Source organism: Dipteris shenzhenensis, chromosome 20, assembly GCF_047967505.1.
Source record: "Dipteris shenzhenensis isolate YYH24624 ecotype China chromosome 20, Dip_SZ_1.0, whole genome shotgun sequence".
NCBI classification, from domain to species: Eukaryota; Viridiplantae; Streptophyta; class Polypodiopsida; order Gleicheniales; family Dipteridaceae; genus Dipteris; species Dipteris shenzhenensis.
Genome location: NC_141615.1, coordinates 13,786,142 through 13,809,868, shown reverse-complemented (window position 1 = coordinate 13,809,868; position 23,727 = coordinate 13,786,142). Strand labels below are relative to the sequence as shown.

Here is a 23,727-nt window from a genome sequence, read left to right as displayed (position 1 = left end):
CTGCCTTCCAGCCCAATGGGTGGGCTATTGCTGCCTATGCGGCAGCCAGACCTGTATCTGATTTGCTCCCCACATGGCAGAATAAATTGCTGCTCTAAGGCAGCCTTGTTGCTGCCCACATGGCAGCTATTGTGGGTCAAAGGTGGAGCACATGCTTGCCCATCTGGTAGCCTACACATAGTTTCGTTAGTGAGTCTCCCCGTGGCTCTCCTTCGAGAACACCACTCTCCATACCAAACGTTACCAAGGATTTGAAGGTGTCGAGCCCAGTTGTCTCTCATATGGGGGTTCACATGTGGGGCATTGACCCACTGCTGATGGTAGACCTAAAAGTGAGGTCACTTCTCACTTCTTACAAGCTCCAAGAGAAACGTTCTAACAGCTGAGGTGACTCTAGGCTGTCTATTGACAGCAAAATGTGACTATAGACGGTGCATCCACCAACCAATTTATGGCCATATAGACTATACTAACACTAGTACTCATTACCTAGATCTGGTTGTCCTAACAAGGGATGGAATGACAGTCCTATGAATTGAAAGGTTGCCCAAAAAAATAACAAGAATAAGCGGCTGCATCACGACAGCCTCTCCCATTTAAGTTTGGGACAAGACCCTGCATACGTGTAATGGCTGCATGTGATGTGCGGACACTAAAGGATGAAAACCAATCAGCATGTCTTCATAGAGTGCCCTTAGATGCTCACATCAGGGAGGAGGATACACTGGGATAACAGGCCACCTTGGACGATGGGGAGTTGGACCTGATTGCCTTCACAGTCGGAGGAGCGTCTCAGTGCTTTGAGGCATATGCAGGGTCGGACGACGCTAGATGAGATAGAGGTAGCCATCTTGGTGGGCTCTAGAGAGCCTAAGGTAGTGGAGGACTGCCAGATGCACTTAAGATGGGGCATGTTTCCAAGAATGGAGCGCCCTTCTAAGTTTGCTATCTGCCTTACCACTATTGATGGGGCAAAAATAGATCGAAGACTTGTCTAAAGTGTTCTCTGCCTTTGTGTGTTTTTTGCAATGTATTTATATCTGAAGCTTTTGGATTCTGATTATAGCTTTGCAGAATGCTTAATGGCCCTAAAGTTTATCATCAATGGTGTGCATAGGTAAGCATTCCATGATATGTGGATGACATGCATGGCAGTATAGCTGTTCTTATTGCTAGTTTTTTTGTGAAATTGTAGGAGACATTCTCTATTGTAAATAAATTTTATCTTGATGCTATTTGGTTTTGTTCTGACAGGTTTATGAAGCTCTTGCAGATCAGTTAACTGATATTGTTGTCAATGCGGTAAACCTTTTTATTAAAACTACCTACGTGATCACATGGTGCTGCTTTGTTTGGTATTGCTTTGTAGCTGTTTTGCATGCCTAACAGTTATGTACCAAATGTAGGAATGGTAATGTGTCTTAAGGTAAATTGTTGGCAATACATGAAGATGTGCACACTTGTAATCTGGCATATGTCTAGCTTAGGATTCTGCTTAAATAACAGAACTTCTTTCTGGCTTATATTGTTTTGAACTTTAGTTCATTCATTGGCTCTTCTTTCTTTCCTTTTCGTTGTATAATTACTTTCTTTAATATGTCTTCTCCTTTCGGTGTAACTTCTTTTTCTTTAGTTTTCAATATGGTTGTTAAGACACTCGTGTCTTATGATAAGACACTTGAGACACGTGTCTTACCTTAAGACACCTTAAGACACTCTTGTGTTTTTTTTTTTTTTTTGGGTGGGTGGGGAGTAACAACACACATTGAGTTTGACTTAGCCATGCTATAATTGATGGTGACTTTGGATCTAGCGGTGGCAGTGACCTCATAGATTCAGATTAGGATGCATCTTTAGAGATTTGAGTCTTGAGAGTCGAAAGCTTCCTTTCAATTATACAGTTTTCATTCATGTCACATGTGACAAGATTCAATTATTAGTTTAAACCTTTAAGTACTCAAAACTTGCGAGCTCTTCAGCCATGAGTCTTAACTTTAACTTTTAAGACTTGAGTGACAAGTCTTGACTCTTAACTACATTGTACAAGTGCATTGTTTCTTCTTGCATTATTTAAGTGTAGCTTATTGTACTTCTAGAATCTAGCAGCTAGCTATGCTAGCAAGTTGTACATTTGTATACTTATACATATATTAATTAAATATTTATTATTATAACCACAATGACGTGTCTTACGTGTCTTATCTTTAAGACACTTTAGACACTCGTGTCTGAAGCGTGTCTAATGTGTCGTGTCTTAACGTGTCTTACAACCATGTTCAATACAAGATTGCTAATGGTCTTCCTTTTGTTTTGGCTGCAATGATGATTAATTGGATTCCCAGTTTGATTTAGAGAGAGAGAGAGAGTGTGTGTGTGTGTGAAAGAAAGAAAGAAAGAAAGAAAGATATATTAACGTCCACGGGAGGCCTCACGGGCCTATGGGACAAAGTACGGAATCAAGTAACTCATACAGATCACTGGGTTGGGGCAAAGAGCTCACTAAGGCCCTTGCTGAGTACTAAAATGCTATACTAGTACATGGACCGGCCCTACGTATCCAGGCTCCATGATGGCTCTCTGATGAGATGCAAAGAGTTCACGTATCCGCATCTATCGGGATGTCTCCCGTGGTGGTGGAGGACGTGGTCTCTTGGATCTCTGGATCTGATGGGCTATGTCAAGAGTGATGTCTCGCCTCGTTCGATCTCCCTTAAGGAGAGCTGAAATAGGTCGAACCTCGATCGTGTGTGCTCTGGTAACCTGTCGCACCGTGTACGGTCTCTGTGCCCCTTGTCTGGCAGTGCTGTGTCGGCTACCTCCACTGATCCATATATCTCTCATGTCGACTAGCTCCTCCTCCTCTATACCAGAGTGCCCTGGGGCCGAGTCAAATGCATAAAAATCTGTGACCTGTCTCTGCACTTGGCCTACCTCGGTACCTTGTGGTGCGGTGGTCCCATCCTCTTGCTCTCTGATATGTCGTAGTAGTATCTCCCTGTGTCGTCGCATCTCCATCAGGTAGAGCCCAATGCAGACTTGGTCCTGGAAGTGGATCAGTCGTGAGAGTGGGCCAAAGCCGTGTCCCTCTTGAAAAAGGCAGTGGTAGTGCCCTCGGATCTCATAGTAGGCTGAGTAGACACACAAAAAGTGATCCTCTGTCTTGACTGCCCCCATCGTGCACAACCTGCAAGTCCGTTGCTCTTTGGGTATGCGTGCAGTTCCCTGTCTTGATCCTCAGTTGATGGGACGAGACCCGCATCTGTCCGATGGCAATCCTCAGTGCGTGTGAGACTCCTCTATCCTCGAGATACTGAGGTCTGATGATGAGCTCGTCTTCCAATACTCTCAGAAAGTGGTCATAGTAGAGTTGGGTCTTGGTGGGGAACTCTTGGTCCCCCCCCCCCCAAGTGCGAGATGTGTGGAGTTGGAGGAGATCTAACCTCTATCCTCGAGATACTGAGGTCTGATGATGAGCTTGTCTTCCAATACTCTCAGAAAGTGGTCATAGTAGAGTTGGGTCTTGGTGGGGAACTCTTGGTCCCCCCCCTTCAAGTGCGAGATGTGTGGAGCTGGAGGAGATCTAACCGTATGATGCGGTCAATCTCATCTCGTGGGATCGACTCGAGCGGTGCATCCATGCGATACTGAAATGGGGGAAGCCGATCCATCTGAATCTTGTGAATGGCGAACCATGTGGTGATGCGTGCAAACCATGCTGTACTTGCCCCACTCTCAGATATTTGTATGGAGGACTCTAGGTAGGTCCCAAACTCTGTGGAGGAAAGTCACTGTCTGAAAGATGGCATCAACCTGGAGGGGGGTCATAGCAAACTCTGCCTGTACTAGCTGATGGGGAACTGAGGCCTTATTCCGAATCATCCTGGAGCCCATAATCACCTGCAGCCGCTCGAATCTCTTCCACACTGTTGCTGAAATATCACACCCCCAAAACGGTGCTGCATACATGGCGGTCGGCCTCACTAGAGTGTCGAAAAGCCAACACTTCGTCGGTGGATCTTGGAAGTGCGCCTGGAAGCATTGTCGCTCTAGTTGGGGCCAAGGCACCATGCCCTCGTGTGAGTTGTGCTTTGGCTGCGTGGGTCATCGTGAAAACTGCACCCAAGTATGTGTAGGATTGCACAATCTCCATTGGCTGACTCTGGTACGTAAAGCTATGTCGATGAAGCACTGTGTAGGAGGTGTTGAAGATCATGACCTTGGTCTTCCCAAGGCTAACCATCAGGTCTCTCTCTCTGCAGAACACCTCTAGGGCATCTAGATGTCTCTGTAGTCCCTTTGCCGAAGGTGACAGGATGACTATGTCATCCGCATGTATCATCAAGTCCGCTAGTGGTGCTCCCTCGCGTCCTAGGCGGTCTATGAAAGATGTAATCTCATCAATGTAGAGCCCGAAGAGAGTCGGTGAGAGAGGGCATCCCTGCTTTACTCTGATCGTGCTCTCAATCCAGTTTGATAGGCCTCCTGGGGCATAAACTCTTCCTCTAATGGACTCGTATAAGCTCACCACTCCCCAGATCAAAACCTCTGGAATTTGCATATCCTGTAGTCTCTTGATCATGCGGGATCGCGGGACAGTGTTGAAGGCTTTCCGAAAGTCTACAAAACAAGCGTAGACTTTATGGCGTCTCGAGCTCGCCTCCTCAATGATGTGGTCTAGAGTGGAGTGCTGTCTCCGAAAGCCTGCCTGCCTTAGAGCACGTTGTCCATGTGCCTCTGTATGACTGTTGATCTCCCTCTCAAGTATCGATCCATAGATCTTGGCCAACGTGTGGCCAATCCTGAGAGTGCGATAGTTCCCAATGTCCATGGGGTCGCCTGCCTTGTGTATCAGTACTATGATGGTACTCCATGACGGTGGGAAGTTGTGACATAAGGCATGGTTGAACATCTGTGCTAGTACCGGAGCCAAGACCTCCTGTCCATGATAAAAAATGCTTAGTCCGTAGTCCCTCATGGTCTTGTGATCTCCGGTTATGAAGCCGGCTGAGTGCAGTCTGCACATTCTGTGCAGTGAACAAGTGGCAAGTGGTAGGCCGGGGCATAGTGGACATATCAGGTGGTGCCTGCATTGGGACATCATAAAGAGAGCATGCATAAGTGTGACAAACACCTGGTTCTGTGATGGGTATAGGTGGCTTCCCCTCCGATAGAAGCCCCCATCTGATGGTGGGATCCCCCCCTCGAAATGAACTGATCACCTCGTCCATTCTATGGATGAGGAAGGCCTGTCGCTTACGACGTGTCAGTCGTCGTGAAATCTACTGTGCCTCGGGTGATGTCAAGTGGCCACAGAGAGAGAGAGAGAGAGAGAGAGAGAGAGAGAGAGTTTGCAGGGGGCTGAAAGGTCTATGAGACTGAAAAAAACTGGATATAGTAGAAAAAATTAAAGAATGGAGCCACTAAGAAGGCTTCCACTCTCCCAAAACCCTAGTTACTTACATAACTTATAGATTGACAGTCTTTATGTTTCGATTTGAACTCCTCGATGAGAGCCTTGCCTTCATGGTAGACAGCCATTTACCCTCCTTTCTAGCTGCCTTCACCTTCGCAAACTGAGTAAGTTGGGATCTAGTGAAGTTTTAGGCTATCCATACTTGTGTAACTTTCAGTTTGTTGAATTGTTTTAGGATATGAACTCTATGAGCTCTTGTTATAAGAGTATTGCACGAGTACCATCTAAATTGATTCTAATCAAGTTATCCTCTGGTCACTCAATTGTTGGTGTTACTGTCTTTATCTCTTCATAGCTTTCATTGAATTTGACTTCCGCTTGGATCCGATCCCCTGCCCCAATTTTCAATGTGTTAGCTTCTCTTCTTTGTTGACTTGCTCCCTAGCTTGGTTCCAACGTCACGAGAGATTAGAGTGTGAAGCTTAGAGATTACGATCAAAAGAGGGGGGGGTTATAAACGCATTGATTTACTGCTTCACTGACTGATTGAACTAGCACTGATTGAATCAAAGCTGAACTGCTTGTGGATTTGATTCTCCAAGGTAGACATGCACCTAAATTCCTCTGAGATTTTCAAAATGTTACTATTTGAAACCCTGGAACACATTTCTAGAAACATTTCATCTCATCTATGTTATGTTGTTCATCTATGTGCTCTAACAGAGTGGCAACATAGCTATGTTATATGTGGGCTGGGAGTGGGTAAAGTCATACTATTGGTAGTATAAGGTTGTGTGGGGTAAGTGTTAGACTGAAAGATAGATTGGAATGGTCTACTCTTGTTACGAGGGGCCATAGACCAGTGAAAGGCCAGAGATCCAATGACATAGTCCCCTACACCCTTAACCATCCCATTGTGGGCATTATGCGTATCTCTTTGATCTTGGCCATCTCTGTACCCATTGTAGGTGAGCATTTTACGAGTGCTGCACATGTTCAATAAATATTTCCCATCTTGCGTGATAGTGGTACCGGTGTGTATGTTCTCCAATTTGTGACTAACATCCTTGTTTAGATGGACGTATGATGACATTCTCTTGGAAATCTAGGATCTTTGCGTGCATGTCCCTTGTCCCGACATTTAAGTATCCTATGAGTAGGACCTCTCCCCCGTTGTGCTATCTTTGAATCTCCTCATAAAAGTGGTAGGAAAAATGAGACCTTTCTCCTCCCAGTGGTAATTCTAGCATAATCAGATGGCTATGGTGGAAAGTAGCATGCTGCAATGCATACATCTTAAATTTCTGTCGGTCTCAGTATTGTAGCAAATAGCCATCTCTTCGTCGAGGGGTCTTGGAATTGTGCGTGGAAGCACTATCGCTCTTGACCTCGTCTAAGTGTGCCTTGGCTGCATGAATCATCGTGAAAGCTAGTCCCGTGAAGACTACCGCTAGATAAGTGTATTTGCACGATCTCGATCAGCTCCCCTTGATAAGTGAAGCCGTGTCACTGAACTACGGCCCATGAGATGTTCTCGCCAACATTGATAGTCAAGTCTCTTGCCTTGCAAAATCCCTCTAGGGCCTCTAGATGTCTGTGTAGACCTGCTATTGAAGAGGATATGAGGACCATGGCATGTGCATACACCAGTATTTGTATCATCAAATCAGCAAATAGTGATCCCTCACCTCCCAGGCGACTAATGAAGCTGTTATGTTATCAATTTAGAGCCCAAAGAGTGTCGGTGAGAGGGGGCATCCTTGCTTTACTCCGCTCATGCTCTCAACAGGCCCAAGGCCACGTATTCTTCTTGTGACTGACTCATATAGACTCATCACTCCCCAAATCATGTCTCCTAGGATCTGCCTCTCTTTAGAATGCTACCTCCAAAACCCAGCCCATCCCCAAAGCCCATTGCCCTTGCTCCTTTGTGTAGGAGCTGATACCTCTCTCTAGTACCGACCTGTAAATTTTGGCCGATGGTGTTACTCCAAGAAAGGGGGGAAGCCGTGGCAGACAGCATGATTGAACATGTGCGCTAAGATCGGTGTAAGAAATCCTAGATTTACTATATTTAGAAAATGTGCTAAGGAACAGAAAGGAGACTGAAATAGCATAGAACAAGGAATATTTGTATTTCTTGAGTGTCTGTAGTGTGTCATCCATACAATTGGGCCTCTCTTAAATAGAGAGTGGAGTCACACATGAAAAGGTGTGTACTCCAAAGTGTACGTGCATGAAGAGGTGTGTACCCCTTGTGAAGGGTGTGACCCTTGATGAGAGGGTACATTACAATGGTAGTGTCTCTTCAATAGAATCTCTCTTGTGAAGGGTTGTGCCTCTTAGGAAGTGTCTCGTCGAAAGGGCATACCCTTCCACAAGTTTTTGTTTACCTCTTTTTTCTTCTCTTTCATTTTCTCTTTTATTTTCTTTGTAGATTTTTGATCTTTAGAACAACAAAAAATTCTAAATTTGTATGATTGGACTTATTCTAGTCTTACAAAGGTATATACCTTTCCACAAGTGTCCATTCATCAAACCATCCATAAGTCTAAGGTATAGAGAAAGGAATACGTCACAGATCGTGACAATCGGGACCCAAGATCTCCTATCCATGTGCAAAGTGCTCCTCACGGTCCTTGTGTCTCTAGTTGTGGAGACGTTGCAATGCAACTTACAGATTCTATGTGAGGGAGGAAGAGAGAGAGAGAGAGAGAGAGAGCAAGAAATAAATAAATTATATTAACGTCTTCAGAAGCCCTCATGGAACTACTTTGTCTCACCACAAAAGAGTAGCTACTACATCTCGGAAACTCAGAGAGTCGAGGAGTGCAACATGGCATCTCAGCTCAAGATTATTTAGCATGTATCTAATTTCTAATCCTTTATCAAAAGTGACCTTCGTTACATTAGTTTAAGACTGAGGGTCTTTAGGTTTAGATTTGAAGCCACTCATATCCATCACGATAGACTGCCCATTTTCTTGCTTTGCATGCATCCTTCACTTTAGTAATTTCAGCATCCCTTTGTTTGAGCTGAATCAGAGTGAGTTCTTCAGATATCCATACCCGTGTACCTCTCAGCTTGTTTGTCTGTCAGAAGATTTTAAGTCATCCTGCCTTCTCATTGAAATAAACTTGTAGTTGTGTCCCCTTTTCGGAGATGCAGCTAATGTCATTCTCAACCTATTCTACTTGTGGTATCCCCTTCTTGAGTTATGTAAATTTCTCCTCTTCTGTGTGTCCTTCCTCATCATCAAAACAGTCAAGGCAATCCTTTGGCAGTCCCCCAATGTGCAGTATTCTCTTTTTATGTACTATGGCTTCCTGTTCTTTTACCTCTACATAAAGATCTGCTTTATTGATTTAGTTGTTGGCCACAATAGCCTTAGCTGAGCTGACCTGACTGTGATAATCTCTTCGACCGTGGAGACAAGTGTTGGTGGCAGGTGCTGGTGGAGATGTGCTGCATTTTTCCATGACCTCTGCAATGATTTCCTGCTTGACTTTGCCTCCATCTCCTTCACTTTTCTCCCAAGAGCTGCAACCATAAGCTTGAGATCTCTAACTTCTTGTTCTAAAGAATAGATATGTTCCTGTGGATCAGATCCAATCCTTCGCTTGAAAGTCAGCGCATAAGGGCTAGGCGTTGCTGCAATAGAGCAATATAAGGGTTTGCTGGTTGGTGTAGAAGCAAATAGCTTCGTTTTTGGAAACTCCATGATGGCCTGTCCACGAGAGAGAGAGAGAGAGAGAGAGAGAGAGAGAGAGAGAGGACTTGATTGGAATCAAATTATTTAGACCCTAGGATTTCAAATTATAAACTATTTCCGATGTAATTTTGATATAATCACCGTGGTTTAATTTTTGTTCTAAAGACTTGTGAATGCCTTTACAGGTTCTTTGCATCAGAAAGCCACGTGAGCCTATTGACTTGTTCATGGTAGAGATAATGCACATGAAGCATAGATTTGATACAGATACCAGGCTGGTATGGCATTTTACCTGTTTTGAGGTTATGAAAGTTGTTTTTTAAATCAAACACATTTTAATCAAGAAGAAATATTAATTGTGCTTTGGTCATACAATTATGAAATCTTCGTTTCATTGTCTTACTTGATTGAAAGTGAGGCAAGCTAATTGTTTACTTTTTTGAGGGCTTAGCTGATATGCGTGGGTGAGCAACCCATACACACACATGCGTGCACACACACTTTGGGTAAAAGAAAGTTTTCATTAAGAAGAATGTACATTCATAGCTGTCACGGAGTGGAACAGCTTCTACTCAAGACTAAAAACATTGATAAAAAACCTCCAAGCTGGGCCTCCAAGAAAATGCGCATCTTGGAGAGATCGAAGCAAGGATGAACGAAAGAAATGAAAGACGTCAACAGAACAATGCCCATACAGTCAAATGTTATGAGCATGATGACCATAAAGCCCAAAACGACACGAGCAAAAGAACCGAGTAAAGTTTGGTCACACGTGCGCGTGCACACTCACACACACATTTGAATCTTTTGAAACCCAGATGGCAGCTAATGCTTGGATACTGATGATAACATAAGTGAAGCTTTGCTCACTAAGTTTTTATTTTCTCAATTACTCATAATTTTGTCTAAAGTCGCTTACAAACTCCATTCTTTCCTTTGTTCTTTTTCTTGTTCTATAAGAAATTTTAATTTGTAAGATTGGGTATATTCTAATCTTATGAAGGTACACACACCACACACGCATGCACGTGCGCTTTTACACTCACAGGTACATGCACACACGTGTGTGCGTGAGAGAGAGAGAGAGAGAGAGAGAGAGAGATAGAGAGAGAGAGAGAGTCCACTAAGAGCATGATCATAGAGTTCTTCCAGCCAGACCTTGCAGATTACCATTAGCAAGACCAAAATCCAGTGACACGTGAGGATGGATACGCATATTACACTTGGAGGCTGATGACCTATGATGATTGCTGTAATGAGGAGGGTCATACTGATATGGACATTATACTTTGGCTTTATATTGATGTTCTCATGACTATGTGGCATGTAGTTTGTAATATGGGTGCTGATGCTTGATTAGTACCTCTACCCTTTCAGCTTGTTTGGTATCTAGTTTCTCTCAGTCTCATAGTCCCGTCAGTCTTCCGAAGACTTTAATAGACTTTCTTTCTTTCTTTCTTTCTCTCTCTCCTCTCCCCCCCCCTCCCAACCCCCCCAAACCTCGGTTGGACAAATAGGGTCAATGCCCCACCTGCTAGCCCCCCAAGGAGGAGGAGTGCAACTATGCTTGATACCTGTGCATAATCATTGTGCCAAATGGAAACGTGACCATGAAGTGGGAGAGACTGCCATGTGGGCAACAGACAAGCTGCCACGTGAGCAACAGACCTACCATGTGGCAGCAACAGACTATCCTTCTTGGTTTGGCTTTGAGGCAGCGGATGAGGCAACCCTGGTTAGCAGATGTGGCTGACAGTGGGCCCATATTTTGACTGTTTATGGGGTTGTATATAGCCCAGCCAACTGTCCATTAATGGGGCTGTGGGCTTGGCTATTTGCGAAGCACTTCTAGTGGTTAGAGGCCCACATCTATAAAGATCCTTTGCGCTTCAAATCTTCCAGTTTGATAAAGTGTTTTTTTTGGGGGGGTACAGGTTGAGGGCTTGGTGTTGGACCATGGAGCTCGTCATCCTGACATGAAGAAGCGCGTTGAAAATTGCTGTATCTTAACGTGCAATGTGTCATTGGAATATGAGAAAAGGTTAGTTATTTATCCCAAAAAAAGAAAACTACAGACAATCACTTCTTCAATTCATGTATAAATTTGAGACATTATTTTCAAGGATAAATGCAACACTCATACACCATGCATGCTAGTAGGGAACACCCCTCTCCCCCTGTTGAGAATGCAACTGGAAAACAGGTGAAGCTTTGTTTTTGCTATTTGCTGGGGCTCCTTCAGGATGAGGTGGAGCAGAGGCCAGCTCTGGGTGATGAGGTTGTTGAGTTGACAGCTCTTTTGTAGTTTTGAAGTCAGTAAACATTCAATAGGAGACGTAGGGCTGATGTGCAACACTTTCTCTAGCAGATGGAGGAGGTTTTGGCTTTCTATCTCATGATGATTTGGCTGCAGTATTTGTACTAGAACTTTGCTAGTGTAGGCATGTAGAATAGAACAAGCTAGCTGGTGCTGGCAATGGATGAAAGCAAAAGAAGGGCACACATTCCTCTTCACCACACACTGTTGTTTTTTCCTACTCCAAGTTACTGAACCTGACCTGGTGAAAACGTGCAACATTTGTCGATCTTTGTTCACTACTGATCTTGTCCATTTTGCATCAGTACAGCTTTGATGCTCAATGTCTTCACATCTGGACCAGGATTTTGGGTACATTTTAGATACCTCAAAACCCTTTTGGCTGCTCTCCAATGCGAATTTGGCTGCTCTCTTGCATAAACTTACTCTCCTTATGGACTGCCTAAGAAACGTCAGGCTCGGTATTCGTCAAATTCCTCTTCACAACGCACTGTTGTTTTTTGCTACACCAAGTTACTGAACCTGACCTAGTGAAAACGTGCAACATTTGTTGATCTTTGTTCACCACTGATCTTGCCCATTTTGTATCAGTACAGCTTTGATGTGAAGCTGATGTCAATGTCTTCATATCTGGTGTATACCATAGCACGATTCTTGGTACCTCTTAGATACTTTTGGCTGCTTTTCAATGCGACTTTGGCTGGTCTGCTGCCTTATGGACTGCATAAGAACATCAGGCCCTGTATTTGGCAAATAAATTAAGCTTCCCACAAGCTGCTAGAAGCTGAGCTATCGTAAGCTGCCAGCTTGTCCCTATCATTCATGGGAGTTTTAAGGGGCTTGCAGTTCTGCATTTTGAACTCTTTAATGTCCTTTAGATTTTCAGCTGAGAAAGAACGATCCCATTTGAAGGTGGCCATCCTTCAATGCCCACACGATAATGCATTAGATCACGCGGAATTGTGGGAAGTATCTACCCCATGAAACAGAGAAATCCCTCCCCATCTCTTCTGGTGGATTCTAAAAGGACTTTGATTAAATCACTGCAAAGTAATGCATCTTAGTTTCCAGTGATGAGTATATCATCCACTCATACAAGACTTTCTGAAGAAAATGCTGATCTAATGTGCCTAGCATGCTTTTGACCATACAGATTCTTTTGTTTGATTGCACACAAGGCACTCGTGCCCTTGTCTGTAAAACCCAAGCTGCTAAAAAACACATTTTACAAATGCAGAATTGACATGCATGATGATAATTACTCGTAGTGGTAAGTTGTAGGCTGTGGCCTTAACATTGGTATCAGAGCTAGCTGTGAGTTGAGTTTTCTAGTTGTCAAAGAGTATCCTCAAATCTTGTCAAAGAGTTTTCTAGTTGTCAAAGACTAGACTGAGATAGATGGAGATAGACTGGAGTTTGTTTTTAGGTGGAGTTTCGATTTGATAAACGCCCCTCTTGTCTTCCGCATTTCTTCCCCCTTCCATGTTCTTTGTGTTTGTGCGGCATTTCTTTTGTTTGTCGAGTTGGCATTGTCGTCTCTTTTGTTTTAATAACTTATTTAACATAATTCTGTGTGTGCGCGCGCGCATTCGAGCCCAGTTTCCTACTGCTTGCTTTGGCAAGCTTTTTTGGCTCTTTGGCATTTACCCACGGAGGCCTGAGTTTGATCTCTTCTTCACCTGGTTCGATATTGGGCACTCTGTGCAAAGACAGAAACCACGGAGTCTTTGGAGATTCCACCTTTTCCATGTTTCATTATTTCCGGTTGTCGCTTAGGCAATCCTTTTATGATTGCCTTTGTGTTCGTCAGATAGATTACTCTGTTTACTTGTTTATAATGATATCCTCTGATATTGTAATGGCATGTCTCCTCTTTGGAGACTGCTTTTTGTAATATAATCATACATGGAGAGACTAAAATGAAATCGTTTAGACTTCACAAGCAGTTGTAGCTTGAATGAAGAGATTTGGACTACTTTTTGATTAGCCTTCTCCTTTAATGCTAGCCTTCATCATGGCTGAGTTTGCCCTCCACCTCCGGAGTGCCGACAGAAACTCAGTATGAAGACTTTGTATAAATGGATGCTCAAGTATGTGTGGGTGTGTGGATTTGTATGTGTGAGAGCATACTTTTTATACTATGGTCTACACCCACTGTTGGGCGCTGATGACGTCAGTGGGGATGTCATAGTAGCTAGTCCCTGCTATGCGTGATGGAGTTTATGGTTTTCAATCTTATGAGTGACCCTCGTGAGATTGAAACTGCACTATGTTGTGTTTTTAGAGGATGAGTTTGGGAATGTTCCTGGATTCATCTAGGTATATAATCATACATGGATTTCACAAAAAAACGTGCGTGCGTGTGTGTGTTTCGGCAACAGATCTTCTCTTGGCGTGTTCTACTAGGGGTTTTGCCATTTGGTCAGATTTTGGCACGTCTCACATTGACCCTGCCACCTATCTCGCAGATGTCTATCTTTGTGAGAGACTACGCCTCATTTATTTTGGCGGTGCCCAGAATCTCAGGATTTTATATTTTGGCTACAGTAGCGCCTTCAGGCTCGTTTTCCGTAGTGTAAGTTGTGGCAAGCCTTTCTGGCTGTTTGGTGTTCATCCAGTCCGTAAGGGCTTTGATCTCTTTTTTTACTGGGCTCTATAGAAAGACCGCAACCATAGTGTCTTTTGTGATGCTGCCCTGGCCAAATATCAATCCTTCCGGGCATCCTTACGACAATATTTCTATCATTGCCTACATGTGTGGGATTTGGATTATCCTGTTTTCTTATCATATACTGAGATCTTTTGATGTCGTAGCTGGCTCCTCTATGTGTGGACTGCTTTTGTAACCAAAAGAAGTGTGCGTGTGTGGGCTCTTTGGTGGTTGTATCATGCTCGTACTATTCCACTGTATGAGCACTGTTCAGGGCATGCTTTTTTCCTACTTTTGAGCTTTCTTGCTTCGGTCTCTATAGGATGCTCATTCCCTTGGAGACCTTCCTCATGCCCAGTTGGAAGTTTTTTATTACTGCTTTTAGTTTTGAGTGGGACAGCTATGAATGTACATTCTTCTCAATGCAAAGTTTTTTTACAAAAAAAAGAAAGTGTGTGTGTCTGTGAAATAGATTTCACAAAAAAATGTGTGTGTGTTGTCCCTCTCTCCCCTTGCTTATCTTCTTCTTCTTCTTTCTCATCCTAGTTTTTATTGTTTGGGTTAGGATCTAATAACTTAGTAAGCATGGGGTTTTACTTAAGAGATTTCAGAGTCTTTCGAAAACCAGATGGCAGCTTATGCTTGGGTATTGACCAAAAGATGAGTGTATCTTTATTTACAATTTTGCCTTGCTTGCCACCCTTCCTCCCTCTCTTCCCCTCCCCCCCGCGCCCGCCCCCCCACCCCCCTTTTCTCTCTCTCTCTCTCTCTCCTCCCCCCCCTCTCTCTCTCTCTCTCTCTCTCTCTCTCTCTCTCTCTCTCTCCCCCATCCCGTCCAGCGTGTGCTAGCGTGTGCTCTTACTCCTTGCTTTGCTTCATTTGTTTTCTAAACCCCTTTCTTCCCTTTGTGTCTAGTAGACACTTGGGTTGATTTATTTGAGTAGACAAATAGGTTCTCTTTCACGCCACACTATGGACATGTCATAAATGCTCTCAATGTGGTGCCACTTATAGCAGGGTCTGACATGTGCTCCTTATGGTAAGGGGTGTTATGGGTGTTAGAGGTATTGTGAGATGCCTCTTACCCGGAAGAGGTGCGCCAAAAATAGTTTTTTTTAAAATTTTACTGGGGATTTGGAGGGAGGTAGGGTATTGATGTTGGTAAGTTGTATTCACTAGTTATAAGAACACAGTCAAAGCATTTCATACCTTGCATAGTCAAAGTTTCCAATCTTTCTAAACATGGAGATGACCGTATATTGATATGCTTATGCCCTTGGTCTCTCTAGCTGTAGTGTCTCCGTCACTGCAAATCATTCACTAAAGTCTAATGTGATGTCACATTTGTTATCCTCCTAACGTGTGTACACTCACCTTTTTGTCAATGAAAGGTTTGTACTAGGCATGTAAGAGTTAACATCTCTAGATATGCCCAGTTTTGGCCATTCTGAAATCACTAAGAAACTTTTTTGAAACTTCCAGTGAGATAAATGCAGGGTTCTTTTACAACGATGCAGAACAAAGGGAGAAGATGGTAGCAGCTGAGCGCAGAAGTGTCGATGAGAGAGTTCAGAAGATAATTGACTTAAAAAAGAAGGTAATCTGGATGTGCTAGCATAAACACAAACGTTTTCCAATGTTGTAATCTTCCTTGAATTTCCGTGGAGCTTTACTGTGAGACTTGTTCTTGTAATTCCAAGAGCATTCTCATGTGAAAGTGAAGACAGGAATTTTGTGATGCATTACTTAAATTCAGTGTGCCTATTCTGAAGCTTTTTCCTCCTGACATTTCCAAAAGGTGTGTCAAGGAACAGAGAATAATTTTGTTGTCATCAATCAAAAGGGCATAGATCCCATGTCACTTGATCTTCTCGCAAGGGAGGGTGTAAGTCTTTTCTTCCCTTAATCTTTCTAATGCCATTTTCCCAGACTTGTTGATCTGCTCATCACCTATATTTTCAGTACAGAAAGCACTTTATGGCTTAAGATATTTTATGGTGTTAGTCAGAGATCGGATGATAAAGATTCATTATACAAACATCATGCTAGATAAATCATTCAGTAAAGCCAAGGATGGTCAATAATCAATGGTCAAATAATTAATGTTCTTATGAATGATTAACCTGGAATGCTGTTTATAAAGCCTCTTAATGGATATTTAGAATTGTCTTTCAGATTGTGGCCCTTCGAAGGGCAAAGAGAAGGAATATGGAACGTTTGGTGCTCGCCTGCGGTGGAGAGGCTGTTAATTCAGTTGATGATCTTACTCCAGACATTTTAGGATGGGCTGGCCTTGTATATGAGCATGTGTTGGGAGAAGAGAAGTATACTTTTGTGGAAGAAGTAAAGAATCCGCATTCGTGCACAATACTAATAAAAGGTGGTTGGAGTAATGCGAATTTTTAAGGCCGCATTTTTTATTGTGTGGGATTTTTTTTTTTTTTTGCTTTTTTTTTTTTGGGGGTGGGGGGTGGGGATGGGCATTATAAGTTGAGGCTTTTTGTCGGTTTGATCTCTTATAACAGTACATTGGGTTTGATCTCTTATAACAGTGCATTCTTTTGATCTAGGTCCCAATGATCATACAATTGCACAAATTAAGGATGCTGTACGGGATGGGCTAAGAGCTGTCAAGAACACAATAGAAGATGAGGCCATCGTCCTGGTTGGCCTTCATTCTGAAAACTTCTAGATCTCATGATAGGGAAAGCTTCAAATTTGTGATCAATGTCATGTTTGACAAAAGGGACAATTTTTGTAGTGTAGGAACTTGACACTAATTTTCCCCTTCTCTGTTGCATATTCTGCTTAGGGTGCAGGAGCTTTTGAAATTGCTGCAAGGCAACACCTTGTAAATGAAATCAAGAAGACTGTGAAAGGGGTACGAGTCGTTGGCACCTTGAGATGAATTAAGCAATATGATATATTTTCCAAGGCATTCACATAATTCCTGTTTAAATGACGAACAAAATTGAACACCATCCTTGTTTTTGGATATGAGAAATTGAAGGACTTGATTGTGGAGCTACTTGCTGTTTCTACGTTTGTGAAACAGAATCAGTTTTATAGACACTGTCTTTATGCCTGAAATTGCTGTTGAGAACCCCTTTGGCATAGATAAGGAACACAAGTTTAATATGTGTGTGTGTGTGTGTGTGTTTGTGTGTGTCTCTCTCTCCCCCTCTCTCTATGTGTTTGTGTGTGTGTGTGTGTGTGTGCACACTTATACGTGCGCATGCATACATACATACATAGATGTGTGTGTGCGCGCGCGTGTATTGGACCCTGAAACAGCTATCGTTTAAAACAACTGACACTGCATATGCATTGTGGATTTGATTTAAACAATCCTCCCCCTCCCCTTCTTATCCTCTTCCTAACAAGAAAAAAATGGCGATTGCAACGTGCAGCGTGCACAATTGGGTGTGGAAGCATTTGCGGATGCACTGTTGGTTATTCCAAAAACGCTGGCAGAGAATTCGGGATTGGATACCCAAGATGTCGTGATTGCTCTGCAGGTACCATTATTCTCACCTTCTGGTCTGTTGTTAGTCTCTCTATGACAGTCTTAATCGCGTTTGAGGTATGGATAGGGTCTGGGATGTCTGCACGCACCCCTTGAACATTTTTTTTGTCACAAGGTCCTTATAAGTAATGACAAGATCAATGGCTTGTTGCATATAATATCTTTTTTCAGCCCCAAGCAATGTCTATTTCTGTTGTTGACAAAGCAACTGTAGCTTGTTTCTTACATGACCATGTTATGCAATCTTGATTTTAGCAAGAGTGTCAATACTTTTGATTATCATGCCAATGACAAGCAAGGACCTTTTTTGACAGAAGCATGTTCTTGAAGTCATCGACACTACAATATACATTTTAAACTTCTTTCCAATGGGTGATGAGTTTCTCCAAATCTGAAAACATATAAATTTAAATGTGCACAAATACCCATGTATATGCATGCATGCACATGTAGATCCACTCAGGGATCATGGCAAATTGATAGCTTAGATGACCCATATGGTTGGAGGTGATGAAGGTGGCCATTCATTTTGTTTGTTAGTGGGAAAGTTTTGCAATGTTTTGTTCACCCTTGCTTTCCGTTTTCTCGTTTCATTTTGCCACCATAGAGAAGGGAGACTAGCACGTCCAGGTGCCGCTCCTCCTATTTTTTCATGCCTTACTACCATGAGCATCCTTTGTCTTTTGGCTAGTCGCTTAAATTCTGGGCACACATTTTTGTTTCTGTTCACATACTTTATGAAGATATTTCGTCTATGGTTGGTTAGGATCTCAAGATTAGAGTCTTTAGGTCCATTATAGTATGTGACCCCCCCTCCCCCCCCCCCCCCTTTAAAAAAAAAAGGGGAAACGCGCAGGGGCTAAAATTGTCGTACGATGACTTTTTTGCAAATCTGCTCCCACTGTCACTGTTTGCTCCTGTCCTCCTCTGTACCCTGTTTTCTTTGGTTGCAGGTTGTATCTGCCAACTCTGCTGCCCACAGTCCACAAAATCCTCTAGGGCCTTGGGCACGTCCTTTGCAGCCTTGCAAATTGCAATACATGCAAACATTGACAGTGCAAGGCTGTATAAGCGAGCTTGGTACAGTGATAGGCTTTAATTGAGCTGGCTGCAACGAGCAGTGCTGAGTGCAGGGGGTGAAGTCTTGACAGCAGGGGACTGCAGAGTATGGACAGCTATGTTTATAGAGACTAGCCTTGCATGTTATGTGCTATGTTTCAGAATCTGGTTCCAGCTATCAACTAACTTATCACTATGCATACGAGTTGCATCTCTGTAATACAATGTAAATTCTCTCTTTCTCTCTCTCTCTCACACACACACACACATTTTTTTAAATAGTGAAATCTTTCTGTGTGGGAAACCTCAAAAGAGGTAAAAACCCACCAATAAGTACACACACACACGCACACACACACATCTCACTCTCTCTCTCTCTCTCTCTCTCTCTGTCTCTCTAAAAACGTCTCCTAGTTATAGCTCTGCGTCTAACAAGGGCCACAGTAACCCTTGTCGATCGGGCTTCAACTCTGAACAAAGAGAGAGTATGGATGAACTCTCCAAAGCTACTAATTGCCACTTGTAACGATTCTAAATACTTTCTAGTTACATGCCATGATATGGCAACGTCTGGAGCTATCGAAGGTCATGGTGACGCGATCGCCTCCTAAATGGCTTAGCTTCATAAAACTAGGAAAAATTAACCACTCTTGAAACTTGTCACAATTAAATAAATGCACATAGCATTAATCGTTAGCTCTTGTATGCAAAAATCAAATCTTAGACTAAAACTTAGTCTTTGTGCACGTGCGCGCACACACACACATGGAGAGAGAGAGAGAGAGAGAGAGAGAGAGAGAGAGAGAGAGAGAGAGTCTATTAACGTCCACGGGAGACAAAGAGGTCTATTAGACAACATGAAAACCAACTAGTTCATCAGCTTAGGGAGGGTAGCTCCTAGGGAGTGCATAAAGCAGCTCCAATTATTTAGAGTACGTGCATTATGACTTGGAAAACACATAATCGGCCATACATTAGTTTAAGATTGAGAGTCTTTTGGCTTGGATTAAACTCTTTAATGAGTCCTACGCCCTCACAGTACATTGCCCATTTTCCATCATTCCCAGCAGCCTTGATCTTAGCTAATTCCGTTGCTTTATTTTTCAATTGAGATCGTGTAAGTTCTTCAGCTATCCATATCTTAGTTACTTTCAATTTCAGAGAAGCTTGACCCGTAGATCCCGTGAGTTAAGCGTAATGATAGCATGACCTTTAGATTGTAAGATACGAGTTGCTCTAGGTTCATCATAATCATCAAGTGCGTCATCCTTATCAACCGTCCAATCTATGTTAGGCATGTCTGCTTTGACATGTGCTAAAGTGTTGCTGAAAGAGTCCTCCTCTTTGTACCATCCTTTAGGGAGTCCCCCTATTCTAATCTTCAAAGCATTATCACACCCAGCTGCATGTTTTTTAAGCTCTTCGTGAATGTCAGCCTTATTAACCTTTACATTAAACTCAACAATCACTTCCTTCTTTGCGGTGTGTACTTCAGTGTGAACTAGATCTTTGACTGTGGAGACTAGCTAGGGGGTAGGGGGGAAGCCTTGCAAGATTTACAACCTCATCGATGACTACTTGCTTGCCAGGTCCTTCTAGAACCTAAATTCTAGCTATTGCATCCGGTAGTTGCATCTTTAATTCTCTTACTTGCTCTTGTAGATAAAAAATCTGTTCATGGTGCCCAATGATGGGTCGGTCTAGACCTTCTCGTAGGTATGTATGTGCATACAGAGAGAGTGTCATAGTTGCAACGGTGTTGATCGGGTCTTGTTGCTTGAGGTGGTTGGTGTGGAGAGTAGTGTCACAAGAAATGTTTCGAGATTTTGACAAGCGTTTCGTCTAGAAACGTGTATAATTAGTGTATTTTATATAAATACTTGTTTCGCACGTTTCTTAGAAACGTTTCGGGCAGAAATGTTTCTTCACGTTTCTACTGTTTTTTGGTTACACTGGTTGAGAGGGGGGCTTCAAGGAGAGGCTCGGCCATTCCTTGCTGGCCATGTGTGCTGCTACTCCTGGTTGAGCTAACCCCCTGGTTGGGCTAGGGGTTAACCCTGGGTTGGTTTAACCTATGTCGTTGTCAGATTAGGTCAGAGTTAACCTAGGTTAGGTTACGTCACATTTTTTGAGGAGGGCTATTGTCGACGAAGTTGGAAGGGTGTCGAATGTCCTGGTTGCTGTCGGAGACACTTGCTGCTCCTGTCGGTGGCTACTGTTGGCAAGGGTTCAACGGCTAGGGCTGGCGATAGGAGAGAGAGCTACAAATGACGAAGAGAGAGAGAGAGAGAGAGAGCGAGAGAGAGAGATTTCACTCGAACTTGAAATGCTTTTAACATTCGTACCTAACGTACCATATTTCATCTCTTTTTTGAACAAGCTTGGTCTCCCCATGTGATAGTCTTGTAGTCGCTAGTGAACTATGGTCATTGTAGTGCAAATAGATTATCCTCTCTACGTATTGAGCTGATTGGGACGATGAGGATGACAATGTTTGGCTAACATTGAGGGCCAAGGTTTGATGGCTCTAAATATGTAAGCTCTGTTATCTATGGGATGTCTATGTGATTTGAATTGCATAAGAGTGACATATAATTTTCATTTTTTGAACCTACCTTGACCATGCGATATCTATAGTTTATATGAAAGATCAATCATGAAAATATAAGTCAGAAGAATGTATATTTCTAATACATGTCATGGAGTGCTCATTGAGTGCTCAAGTTGTTACTTTAGTCATGCCCCCCTATTGTCAAGGGCTTTGTAGAACATATTGAGAGGTGGATGTTTAGTTGGATTTGAATTGGAATTTCTAGTGATTGGTAGGAGTTGGACAAGTCATGAACCCTTGTAAATCCTTTGGAGGAATGGGGAAGGTTTGATATTGCACATATGAAAGTTTTCTTGAAAGTATTCAGTTGTTTACATAATTAATCCAGATATGCTCCTCGTTGATGTATCCTAGTATTTTCAAGAATACCAATGTTTTTTGATTGCATAAGTTAAAAGGGTTCAGGGATTTGCTCTGTTGATGTGGTGAGCAGATCCATTGGGTTTTATGGGACAATAAAAACGGTTGCATACCTTTTGTATGCCGAGCCTCTCATTTACTAACCAGTCTGACTTTAAGATACAAAGCAAAACCTGTTCACAAAGAAATGAAGTCATGGCCGATACCTCCCAAACTTCTAATTTTTTTGCCCAAACACAAGGCGAGACAAGATAACTTTTAGTTCTATCAAACCCGAACTGGTCGTGAAAGAAAAAGGACAAAACCACCCAGCTACTAGTGCTTCTGAGCAAAGTATTGGACATTTGATTATTTTAAGGGGAGACTAGTTACCTTCTAGTATGGTCCGATCCGTTGGGTTTGAGAAAAGGGAAGCAAACAAGCCCTTCGTTTGAGGACTTTTGTCAGGTAGCTGCTAAGTAACATAGTTTGATTCACGAAGAGGTGATGCAACACAATATGTTGCAAAGGAATGCTTTTAGAAATATACTTTATCAACCACAACTAAGGATCATCGTGTAGATTGTGATATATTGTATGTGACTTTGCATAGTAGAAAAAAAGACATTTGCATTAACAATGCCCGTGACGTAATATTTCTTGCCTTGTATTGAGTCTAGATGGAGAGATTGTGTGCATTAGAAACTGTAGTTGGATAAACTAATCTCCAAGGAGGGGGAAAAAGATTGGTCTTACCATTCTTGGCATGGCATAGAGATTGCATTTGATCTAGTATTGAGTTTGGATTACTAGTATTACTAACAAGATTATTGGCTGTTTGTACAGAGCGAACATGATAATGGCATGGTGGTTGGTTTGAACCATCACACTGGTGAACCGATGGATCCACATATGGAGGGGATATTTGACAACTATAGTGTCAAGCGACAAATTATTAACTCTGCGTAAGGAAGTTTTATGGTCGATTATTGAGCTTAATTGTCAATCATTAACTCTACGTAAGGAAAAGACTCTCATTCTTAAGCTGATGTATTGCCGATTATGTTTTTCCCAAGTCGTAATGCAGGTACTCTAAATAATTGGAGCTGCTTTATGCACTCCCTAGGAGCTACCCTCCCTAAGCTAATGTACTAGTTGGTTTTCATGTTGTCCCATAGACCTCTTGGTATATGGTGGACGTTAATAGACTTTCTTTTTTTCTTTCTTTCTCTCTCTCTCTCTCTCTCTCCCCCTCTCCCTCCATCCAGATATATGTATATGTATAGAGACTAAGATTTAGTCTACGATTTGATTTTTGCATGCAAGAGTTAACGATTAATGCTATGTGCATTTATTTAATTGTGGCAAGTTTCAAGAGTGGTTAATTTTTCCTAGTTTTATAGAGCTAAGCCATTTAGGAGATGCTCTTGACAGCTCCAAACGTTGCCATATCATGGCATGTAACTAGAAAGTAGTTAGAATCGTTACAAGTGGCAACTGCTATATTTGGAGAGATGGGTTCATCCATACTCTCTCTCTGTTTAGAGTTGGAGCTCGACCGTGGAGCCCGACCGAAAGGGGTTACTATGGCCCTTGTTAGATGCAGAGCTATGACTAGGAGACGTCACAGAGCCACACCTGTAAGCAGCCAACAGCACTCTATCGCTGATTTCATGTCTCCATTGCCTCATCCACCCTGATGTCATGATGATGATGATGATGATGATGATGATGATGATGATGATGATGATGATGGTGGTGGTGGTGGTGGTGGTGTTGATTTGTAGTTGACCACTAGAATGATTATGTTGCACTTAGTACTATCATTTTGCATTTTTGTACTCTGCATTCTACATTGGTGTGGATGCTCGAATGGAAAATCTGTTTGGAGCCATTCTACATTGGTGTGGATGCCCCCAAGAAAGAGATCATCTCTGAAGCTCTTGAGGAAGAGAAAAGAAGGAACAACAAGGCTTTAAATGTCTTAGTCAGAGGCTTAACAGTTGGAGACACCCCCATGTCAGATGCCAAGATTTTGTTTAACAAAATGGGAGTTAACCTCTCATGTGAGACAGCATGGAGGGTTGGTAAAGTTGAGGC

At 42.7% G+C, this 23,727-nt stretch overlaps 1 protein-coding gene across 1 annotated transcript in view; it reads left to right on the top strand.

Annotated features, from left to right (window-relative positions):
• LOC147889309 (T-complex protein 1 subunit zeta 1) overlaps positions 1 to 23,727 on the top strand; it is a 47,988-nt gene that overhangs the window by 13,085 nt on the left and 11,176 nt on the right. The window contains exons 5-14 of the mRNA XM_087391501.1: positions 1,255 to 1,302; positions 9,311 to 9,403; positions 11,060 to 11,166; positions 15,575 to 15,689; positions 15,891 to 15,977; positions 16,268 to 16,472; positions 16,663 to 16,757; positions 16,905 to 16,973; positions 17,503 to 17,610; positions 22,474 to 22,592. Of these exons, the coding sequence (XP_087247627.1) occupies positions 1,255 to 1,302; positions 9,311 to 9,403; positions 11,060 to 11,166; positions 15,575 to 15,689; positions 15,891 to 15,977; positions 16,268 to 16,472; positions 16,663 to 16,757; positions 16,905 to 16,973; positions 17,503 to 17,610; positions 22,474 to 22,592 (1,046 nt within the window). The remainder of the gene's footprint in view (positions 1 to 1,254; positions 1,303 to 9,310; positions 9,404 to 11,059; positions 11,167 to 15,574; positions 15,690 to 15,890; positions 15,978 to 16,267; positions 16,473 to 16,662; positions 16,758 to 16,904; positions 16,974 to 17,502; positions 17,611 to 22,473; positions 22,593 to 23,727) is intronic.